The sequence below is a fragment of the Coloeus monedula genome, assembly GCF_965178545.1.
Source record: "Coloeus monedula genome assembly, chromosome: 3".
Classification (NCBI taxonomy): Eukaryota; Metazoa; Chordata; class Aves; order Passeriformes; family Corvidae; genus Coloeus; species Coloeus monedula.
In genome coordinates this window covers 51,697,039-51,708,127 of record NC_138783.1, presented here as the reverse complement: position 1 = coordinate 51,708,127, position 11,089 = coordinate 51,697,039, and the positions used below count along the sequence as shown (strand labels likewise).

The 11,089-nt window shown below is 45.4% G+C and overlaps 1 protein-coding gene across 1 annotated transcript; it reads right to left on the bottom strand.

Moving 5' to 3' along the window:
• Nucleotides 1–1,507: 1,507 nt before the first annotated feature.
• CCNA1 (cyclin A1) lies at nt 1,508–7,173 on the bottom strand (the record flags this gene model as incomplete). Its single annotated transcript, XM_082279167.1, has 8 exons — nt 1,508–1,559; nt 1,889–2,022; nt 2,663–2,776; nt 3,628–3,832; nt 4,469–4,692; nt 5,357–5,478; nt 5,703–5,946; nt 7,042–7,173. 8 exons carry the CDS (start codon nt 7,171–7,173, stop codon nt 1,508–1,510), a joined length of 1,227 nt encoding a protein of 408 aa, XP_082135293.1.
• Between the last annotated feature and the right edge of the window lie 3,916 nt (nt 7,174–11,089).

Below are 11,089 nucleotides of genomic sequence, written 5' to 3'. Positions count from 1 at the left end.
CTAGACTGAAACTGCAGAACAAGACTGTCCTAGACTGAAATGGAATACTCCTCTCCCTTAAAGGATGTTTACTTTGAGACAAGTGAAGCAGTCATGACCACTGCCTCCACTTTGGAGAAATACAAGAGCTTGCACTCCTAGACAGATCCACCAGGCTGCACAGGGAGGAATTAAGGGAAAGGAAGTCTTACATACATTGAGGGAATGCCCAAAGCTAAGAGCCTTATAACACATATATCGGCATAATCAGGTTTTAAAATTAAATAAGAGGCTTGTTAGCTGGTACTTAATATGTCTGCTGAATTGCATGCTGGTGACAAGTGCTAAACCCATTCTTCCTTGGAAATACATAATTAACTGTACAGATTGCTCTCTTAGGAAGCAGTAAGCCCTGGAAGTTTTAAACTCTTGCAGTAAGAGCACACCTCAGACGTACCTTCCCATTTAGATGAGTGCATTGTACTCCTCTACATGTTAACCAATACGACCAACTGATTTTTAAACTACTTTGGACGGGGTTTGTGTTTGAGAGTACACAAGGTAGTGTCCTATTTGGACATTCGGGGTTTTTTTTCAAAGCACTACCTAACAAATAACTGACAGTGGGACACAAGACCATGTAGCAGCTCAGGCTAAGACAGCTGATAGTTCTGACCGTCCCTTCACATATGCTCACCAGTGCTCTAGTGACATGAGAGCTCATCTCAGACAGCTTTGTTATAACACCACTCCACACCACAAGCATGACTCAGGAGCCATCTCGAACAACTCTGCTGTTCCAGTACCTCATAGCTTTTAGCATTGTTCTCTACTGCAGTCTGTTTACCAGTGTATGAAATGCTCCTAAAGCTCTGCCAGCCACAATTTCCCCTTCCTCCAACTCCCTGCAGAGCAATCCCCTATTTTGTCTCCATAAAGGGAAGTCTTACACCTCAGTGTTGATGATCTTCTACAAACATGTTCAGAGTTCATAGACCAATTGCATGTAGATGTTCTTGGTCTGATACGGTAAACAAGTAGCAGAAAATAGCTTCTGTTCATGCCCACATGATCTTGTCTCACTGAATAAAGAACAAATAGGACTACAGCAAATCACCTGTGCCTATGGGGATGTCAGTTTGTGGTGGTTCAAGATCTGCTTTATCCACTCCAGCCAGCTTGTAAGTGCTTACAGCAATTTAGTAAAAAACAAAACAAATCCCACCAAACAAAACAAACAAATAAAAAACCACTCGAAAATTTATTCCACTCACTGTTACTGCAGGTATTAATTGGAGTCAGAAGATTCACAGAAGCAGAGTGTAATAAGACATTTATTAAAAGTGCTGTCAGTTAAGAGCTATAGTCTAATATCTATCTTTAAAAAGGCATCTCATTAAAAAATATTCTCTTAAAAACCATTCTGATCACTATAGTTACAGACACATGACCTGCAGTGCTCTATGAAATGTTAGACCAGCTTTGTTAATTGGGACAAAGTAATCTTCAAGTCCAGGATCCAGGGTCTCTAGTGTAGAGGAAGAACTGCTGGGAGCTCCAGAAGAGACACCTGCAGGTACCTGGAATAGAAATGCAGTGACTACAGATATTAGCTTCAGATTTGTCAGCTAAGCTATCAACTGATTGTGCAATACATTGGAGAAGAGAAGCATCATCCTGCAACATTGCAAACAAAGTTGTTATCCAATGCATCTGCATACTTATGCATCAATCACTTTTCTGGTCAGAAAAGTTTTCCCCTCAAGAGGCTGATGGAGGATTCTGTTTCAGAACTAGAAGCTGGCAACTATGAGACAGCTGCAGCGGCCACAGCCCAAGATGGAAAACCAGAGTCACCCTGTGTTTCCAGCCATCCAAGTTACAGAGCACTGGCATACTGATTACTTACTTTGGGTGCTTATACTTCTGCTTAATAGCTTGCAGCTGGCAATGGGGAGCATCAAGGCATGCTTTGTGCAGGTCAGTCAGGCAAGGCACTATATCATTTAATGAATATCCAGTAAATGCAGCAAGTGTTTCTGGCTGGTGAGATGAGAAAAAAACAGTGTTACTCTATTGTAGTCAGCATCATCTAGAAGATGGGTTTCCTATGGAAGCAGAAACACTTTTCACTACAGGGCTCACTCTATGTTCTTTAAGCATGAAAAAGATTCAATTGTATTGTGCCATCAGTTTCATCCTAGGTCTTCCTTGGTGCCATGAGGTATGACAAGCTCCTTCTGCTCTAAGCACATGGCATGTCTTCTGGATCTTACTCTGTACTAAAGCTGTTCCTCCAACACACAAGCTGGAAGGTCTACCAAGGCTTGTGGTAAAGCAGCCAGTTAGTGTAACCACTCAACTAAGACACATTCAGTCCTCCCCTTCTCCCAGAAAGACCTGAATTGTATACCTGGGGGTATAGTTTTGGAGATTTGTGAGGCCTTTGGCACAGCCTTGATGTAAGTGAGCAAGACAGTAAAATCCCTCCTGTTTCAGAGAAGAGGCATGATATTTCAAGTTTACTGAACATTCATTTATCAGGTCATCTTATTAACTCAAGAACAGCTACTCATCCTAGGATTTCAGCCTTTAAAACAACATACTTTGTAGCTACTCCTCCTTCTCAGCTCAGTTCTAATAATAAAATGCTTAAGCTATTTGTTAACACAGTTGTTCTTACCCAGAATGATCTGTTCACCGTATAGTTTGCTAAACAGTAGGCTGCTGCAGCAATTTGTGAAGGAAGGTACTTCAGAAGAGGATCAGCTTGAAGGAGACTCAGCTCTGCAAGATACTGAACAAGAAAACCCAAGTTTTTGAAAAAGAATGAACCTAGCTGGTACAATCAGTCCAATACAGCTAGTATTAAAGTTTGGCAGTGGTCTCAGTATCATGCACAAAAAAAGCACAAATTATGTATCTAGTGAGGAGAACTAGCATTCTAGTCCTGTTTACCTTACAGAAGATCCTTTATCATGTTTCCGGGGGACAGAAAGACCGTATTTTACCAAAGTTTAAACAATCTACACTGTAATCTGAAGGTCTGGTCCCACCACCAGTTCTGTCACGATTTTACAGATAGAGACTTATTCAAGTTTCATAAAAATAACAGACACACTCTTCCCATCCTCTAAGGCTCTTGTTTACATTGGTGGACGCCACTTGGAGGTCAGGGATAAATGGACAGCTCTAAGAAGCACAGTTTGGGGTCTGTTGGAGTAGAGTCATAGTACTATCCTATACCCTTTGCAAAGAATCAGGTGGTCAGATGTTTTACTGTAAGTTTGCTGTTTCTAAGCACGGTTCCCTACATCAGGCAACTCCTATGCAGCTATGCAGGTATATTCTGTGTCACTGTGGAGCAATATGCAGTAGCACCAAATCCAGGACAGACTTGCTACACAGACATTGTTGAAAAAACCACCAGCCACCAGATTTCTACCACTTAATTGCCTATTCAGTGAATTACCCCTGACCAGACAAGGTAGACCAAACCTAGGATTTCCATAAGGCATTTATCCAGAAGTCTCAGCACACAAGCCACCAGTTTTAGGCCTGCTGCAGAGACAGCTTCATAAAATGCATGTAGTCCTCCTTCAAGGATCCCTTCTTCCCTCTCAGTCCCAGAAGGCAGATAGCCCATACCCTTGCAAAGTTCTCTGTCCTCATACAGATTTTACGCCTCTGAATATACTGAAGGAGGAACTGGTTGATGGTCGGGGCTGTTAGGTCGAAACCCAGCACTTTGAGAAGCAAGTGTTCCATTCTTAGCAGCTGCTTCTTTGTGTAGGTATCATCTGTTATATAGACAAATTCATCCACATCTGGTGGGTAGATCTCTTCATACTTCCTGAAAAAGGGATATAGAAGCCACATTTGTCGGCTTTGAAGTTACAGTAAAAGAAAGCTTTGTGCTGGACCCACATCAGGATGAGCATATGACATTACTAAAACTTGTGTAAAGCTCTAACTTTACTTGTTCCTCCAGGCTAGCTAACAATTTCGTTTCAAATTTGGGCAAACGTGCTTAGAAGAACTCCAAGTCATCAGTCTCGATAGACATACACTCCCATTGTTAGCTCCTGAGTAACAGCAAGCATTCAGTGGGAAAGTCTCAGTAACACAACTCACTCCAGACAAACACCCATGCACTCCTAAGCTATTTTGCTTATCCTGTCGACTTAGAGCAGTTAAAGGCTAACTGTAGATTGCAAGTCAGTCTATGACAGCCTTACAGGCTAGCAGTTTAACAACACAGTACTGTTTCTGCTCCTGTTTTATGGTTACAAGCTTTCTCCACTACAGTTCTTAACATTCAACATTAAGTGTTTAATTTTAATAGTACCAAAGCAGGCCAAGTTGCTCATCTTGAGACATCATGAAGAGCTACCTACTACTGCAACCTTCCTTCCTCAAAATTACACTACAAGACTGAGCCCAAAAAGAAGTTTCAGATCACCAAGATTTCAGAAGATGAAACACTTACGCAGCCAGAAGAATTGCCGCTGTTCCTACAAGCTGCAGCTTCCCTCTGAGGACAGACATACAGGAAAGAAACCGGTCCAGGAAGTTCACTGCCAAGTACAAAGTCTCTGTCCGAAGTTTATACTCTTCCCCTACTTCCACCAGCCAGTCTACCAGGATGGCACGCATTCCTGTTGTGATATCTGGCTGCTTCTTCATGTAGTAGGGCTTGGGCCTAAATCTTACCTGTTTGGAAAGAGTTGAAGAATCAGGATGATCACCCTGAAGAGAACCATGGATAGCTGAGCTGATGAACATTCTTTATACTTACACTAAAAGGAGCAGGGGTTGTCCCACTGTTAATAAGTACTAAATACAATTCTTGTGCTAGTAGTAGTTATTCCCAGCTAGTGGCATCTCTAGAAAATAGTATTTCTACATTGAAAAGACAGACTGAAGCTACAGTGTTAGCAGGAAATAGTAAAACACCTCCTGGACTATGGACAGCCTTTGCCATCAAACAACTGAGCCATTCAGAAGGACCTGAAAATGAACAAATCAGATTTTCCCCCTTCTTCCTATCAGGAGACCTCACTTCACTGCTCTGACACAAGAAGGTAGGAAACACTACTACTATATCCAGAGAGCTATTAGTGAGAGCACATCAAACTGCTTTAGCATTTTTTCAGCATTCTACTCCCATCTGCAAGAACTCTTCATACCAAATAGTCAAGAGATGCTCCCATCATAGGAAATATCAGGGATGCAGTCATCCTGAAAGAACTTATCGCTGACTATATGCTGCCTTAAGAGATGACTTTTACTATTTGCTTTCTCTCCTTTGTAGTTCAGTGGCAGCCTTGGATCTCTGCAACACTGCAGCCCACTACAGATACCTATAGCAACTTACTTCAGCCTCTCGGAGGTACTGATGAATGTCTTCTGCATACTCTCCCACAGCCAGAGTTACAACATCTTCCATGTGATCCTCAGGCTGGGATTGGAAGGATGTGTCCACTACCATAGGAGAGCCTAACAGGTAATAGGAAGCAGTGAGACATTTGTATAATTAATCTCTTGACTTTCTCTTGCTATTTTTAGCTCAGAATTGTTGCCCCTCATGTAGACACAATCCAAGTTAGCTTGTAGTGTTATTTTTTGTAATATAAGCTACTCACTGGCTTACAATTCACAATTCATAACCACCTTACGTGCAGTTGTGCTACGGATACCATCTGAGTAGTAACAGGAGTTACCTGAACTCAGATCCAGCAGTAGGTGAATACTGGATGTCATTGCACTAGTATCCAGTTCACAGTGGCTTAATTCCAGCTCTTCAGACACTTGGCAGCTATAGTTTTCTTTATCTTCTGGGTCATCTATGTAGATAGCAAAGCCTTGGTTTGATGCAGCACTGACCATGCAGTTGGGCACTTCATCTTTTCTAGATGAAGGGATGGTGTTTTCAAAGCCAGAGAAGCTCTTGATAACAGCAGTACCCTGAAGCAGAGCACACAGTAACACTGTGGGAGGGCAACTCAGGAGGAAAACAGAAAGTATCACTTGTTTTCAAATAGAAAATCAATTTCCTTGCGTAACAGACACCAATAACAGAAGTTCATGGGAAAAGCCATCAACTACATTTGGTGCCTCTGAAGTACCACTTGTTGCTGTCTTGCTGTGACAGACTCCTCACAGAAAGAATGAGGTGTAGTAAAAGTCAGGAACCAGGGGAGCAGCATCATATTCAGAGCCTCACAGCAAGGAGAACGGGGGCGCTGCTCAGTTCTAATGAGGCTGGGGAGTGCAGTCTGCTCCACATTCAGTTCTGGAAAGGAGCAGTTTCAAGTGTAGGAAGTTAACAAAAGTGCTCAAGCACTGCCACAGACTTATGAAGGACTTCACCAGCAAGAAGGAACTTCAAGCAGAGTCAAAAACTAAAGTTTGTATTTTTGAGCTTAAGCATCACAACCCCTAGCACTGCGTGTGACCGGGCTACAATCCTTCACACCATCTACTCTCAGTAAGCTATAAGCTGAGTTAGAGGCTTTACACAACCAAAACCAAGAAGAGTTTGTGTACACATACCAGCTGGCATTTTAGGTCAGCAAAATAACATTATCCCTGCTCCACCAGCAGACTCCAGGAGGGCCCAAAGGACAGAAAGGCAGAAAAGTGACATGTCATTAACTTGAGCTTCTTGAAGGCTCTGGCACCCTGAACTGAGCACGGCTAGCCACACAGCAATGAGAGCTCTGGGTCAGTGAACAGCCCTTCCTTAAACCACCCCCTACATTGTAGGGAGTTAAGCGCTCGGGTGTCCCTTCCAGGATAAATTATTTACACAGAGTACTTCCACGGGGAAGCACCTGCAGGTTAGGACTGAGCGGTTACTAGCAGGGTTTCTCGGGAAACTCACGCTTAGGAACTGGAGCCCGAGTGACCTCACCCCGCCACCCAGGCCTTTGCCGGCAGCCTCGAGAGCAGGTGCGTGCACCGCTCATGCCGGCGGCTGCCAGCCCACGGCCGGGCCGGGGAGCTGAGCCTGGGCTCTGCGGGCAGGGTGGCGGCTGTGCCGCCGGCAGCGGGGCTCACCTGGCCGCCGGGCCGCTGCTGCTGCCCGTTCTCCGTCAGCACCCCCAGCACGGCCCGGCCGCCGCTGCTGCGGAGGGCAGCGGGGCAGGACTCCCGCCGTCCCGCACGGCTCTTCTCTCCGGTGCGACGCATCGCCCCGACGTCGGTACCTTTCGGAGGAGAGAAAAAATCCACAGAAATAAAATGAAGTCGTGGGGGGAAAAATAATAACAGTAATAAAAAAATCCTCTGAACGACCAAGGCAACCCCTTCCTCCCGCCCGCCCCGCGGGATGACGGGTCGCCCACCGCGCTGCCCGGCTCCGCTCGCCACCGGACCACGGACGGATTCGGCCGCCCTGCACCGCCCGGCGCCGCCCAGGCCGCCCGCCGCCCCTCTGTAGGCGCGGCCGCTGGAGGCGGTGGCTGTTGGCCTCGGCCGGTTGGCAGCCCGGCGGCTCAACCCCCGGTGCCCGCCCCGCCGGCCCCGCCAGCCGCGGGTCGCCATGGTGACCCCGGCGGGGCCCGGCCGCGGCCCGCCCCGCGCAGCGCCCGCGGAGCGCAGGCTGCCAGGGCCGCCCGGCCCGGAGCCGCTGTGGCCGCGCACCGGCTGCGCTCCCAACGCGCCCAGCGCAAGGAGGGGATGTGCAAGCGACGGCAGCGGCTTTGTGGGAACAGCTGAGCTCGGACGTCTCTCCTTAAAAAAGGGCGAGCGAGAAAAAGGAGGTTTTAGTTCGTTTAAGGGGGTTTGTCTCCCGTGATAAGTCCAAGCCAAGGGATAGCTAGGTGCCAACCTGGCTGTGCTGTTACATGGCTTAACTGTTCTCAGCTGCCAACACAGGAAACACAGCGGTTCATTCAGTCAAACCATCAAAGCTTGACACCAGTGATGTGGACAGTGATACAAGCAGCACGCGTGCTCCGTTTGTGGGAAGGCTGTGGCTATGCTGGGGAACGAGATTAGATTTCAAAAACTATCTTGGCAAACTGGAAAAATGTTTTGGAAAATCAGGATGCTACTGAAGTACAAGTGCAAGGTCAGAGCCAGTGGATGCAGAAATGCGGGATGGGGAACAGCCAGGTAGGTAGCAGCTGTGTGAAGAAGAATCAGGAGGTTACAGTGAACCTCAGCCTGAGCCTGATTCACCAGGGTCATGGCTGTCCGAGCACGAACAAACAGGAACGTAGCGTGTGTGGCACAAGAGCCTTCCGAACGTCCGTAGTGAAGACAAAGGAGCAAGAACTGCAGCAGCCAAAACCTCAGCATGAGATTTAAGTTAGATACCAGAATTGTGATGCCCCAGAAGAGACAGCATGGGAAATTTCGGAATTTCTCTTGTTGCAGATTTTTAAGAGCAAATTAAAGAGACTTCTGTCAAAACTGTCTGTTCCTTAGCAGTGATGATAATTGAGATAGATGCTTTCCAGTGATGAAATGTAGAAGCTATGATCCAAAATTTGGATATATCAATCAGTGTCTTATGCCAGAATTGGTTTTTGCAGTTCTTGTGATCCAGTCTGCATTAAAGGACTGTATTTTTTCTTCATGCTTCTCTTTTTTTTTTTAACTGACTCTTTCTGAACCCCTAGAGGGAATTTACCATAGGAGGTAAGTGGTATATCTGAAGGTGAAAAATGTTACCTGTGTTTGATCCATTGGTCATGACACACTGTTTTTCCTTTTGGAAGGGAGGACCTCCATGTCCTTGCAGCAACAGGGTTGTAAGCAGGTAGTTACTGAAGTGGATCTGTCACAGCTACAGGTGTGGGCAAAGGCAGGTCAGGGGAACAGAAGATTATGCTGTACATCCGTGTTCTTCTCTTTCTTTATTTTCTAAACTCCAGGTTTGCACAAGGAACACTTCACTTGGGGATAGTTATTTAAACGTTTTCATGCCAAGTTTTCATGCCAAAAAAATTGTCTAGTTGCCAGCCTTTGAAATCAAGTATTAGCCTAAGTGGAACTTTAAACTCTCTTTATCCCATTGTTTATATGGGATTACTAAATTCATCGTCAGTCAGTGAACATCCTTTATATCCAAATACCCATCATATCTGTATTCCATTTAGACATAACACAAGAACCTCAGCTACCCAACAGATGACTTATTCATATTTTTATATATGAGCAGCATATGGCTATCCTCAGTAGTCATAAAGTACATTAATGTAACTTAAATGCCTCTCAAGTAGCTTTTAATGAGGTTATCTAAGCTCCAGTTTCTCAGGAACTCTTTGAAACAGCCCAGTATGGATTAGTACCTGAGGGAGGCCAGTGAGCTTTCCCATTTACTACTTAATTGTAGCAGCAGATCAAATAAAGCTTTGGGCCATTAATCATTTACTTCTGAGCTTCCCTGTGTGCTTGAGAGGAAGGTAAAGCCTTCCTGAGCGGACTCTGAGGGCTTCTTGCAGTAGTCACTGTCGTACTGATGATTTCTAGGAAGACAGAGAAGTCAGAGCAATTCCTGACTTGGCGAGGATGCTTCCTTCCTCTGTGACTCTGGAAAAGACAGTGTTAAAGCACCCTGTCTCTTGTCTTGTCAGTCTTTCCTGACTCCTTAGTAAGTTCTTTCTCCTTTTTGCACTCTTTGCTTCAAATATTGTCCAGCTTTGGTGTCTTTTTCAGCTAAAGGATCTTTCCTTCTTCCATGCTGTGGGAACAGGCACTGGCTCCTGCTTTTTCTCTGAGAACCACTGCTAATTTCCAGTTTTTACACAGCAAGCTCTGTACAGGCTTCAGTTCACAATCTGGGGCGTAGATCCCTCTGCCCACAAATTAAACCCCTGTCAGCTGTCCCCTTCTCTCTTCACCCTTTGAAGTATCTTTGGGTCCCTAGTGTGCTTTAATCCCTAGGCTTTCAGCTTGGCCTAAATAGTTATTTGGCCTGCAGCCTGGAGGTAGCATCTTCACTGACAATAAAACAGCCATAGTCTTAAAATTAAGTGCAATTGTAAGAAGAGAAGCAGTTCATGGAAGACTGTTGCAACTTCCCAGCCTTTTTCCTCTCAGTCTCACACTGAATTACAACATGATGCTCATATTGAAAAACCCATTCAGGCAGGTTAGACACAGAGTAACAATGATCTTGGCCAGGTCATATTCAGTATTTGGCAAGTCTTTCCAGACCAATGCATTGAGCAATCACACAGCAGGTCCATGTGTGCCACAAACTCTTCTGAGGTCAGCTTTATGGTAGAGCAACAGTGGAAATCCCCCTGAATAGCAAATTTGATGCACAGCTGCATAACACCCTGGAAAATGTGCTGTGGGAGCAGTCTTAGAGTTCAGAAAGTTTCTAAAAAGGATTATAAAGTCTCCTTCATATTGAGAGTAGTGCCTGGACTCAGTGACCTGCAAGGTCCCATCAGGACCTTGTTGTATGGTCTTAAAGCAGCAAAGCAGTGGAGAGCATGACTTCTTTCACATGGCTGCGATTCCTTGGGTTGTGAATAGTCCCCTGGCTGCAGTGTGTTCTAATTATCATACCAGTAAATTAATTTCACATTACTTAAGAATACATAGAGTTTATTTTAAGTTTCAGTGTTTTTCTGAACCACCAAAATCAGAAAAATGGTCGAAAAGCAAGACATAAGTCTAGGGCTCAGGAGTTGTTGATCAAGGCATACAGACAGGATCAAGACACAGTCTTGGTTGAGCCACCAATTCTCCACGTACTGGGTGATGGATCACTTTGCACTGTCTGTACTGGGCACGTAGCATAGGCACAAGCCAGCAGTCAAGGCCAAGCTTACCTCGTACTCTTTCCCACTGAAAGCCCGGAGTCAGCAGTGAGTTTGGGCAACTCTGCAGCCCAGCATGAAAAAGCTCTGTGCCCCCAACCACCTCACAGATAGGATCACGTATCAGTGGCAGTGGGCAGTCACACAGTCTGTGTTGCATGGCTTATGAGATTGCATTAAAAAGGGCCAGTAAATGCACACTGCCATGCAGTGTCCTGCACAGTTGTTGGTACAGCTCTGACATGGTCCCTGCTGCAGCAGGTTGTGCTTTTCAACAGTTTGTAAGCATAATCCAAAGGTTAATATGGCCAGTTTTTCTGAGCCTG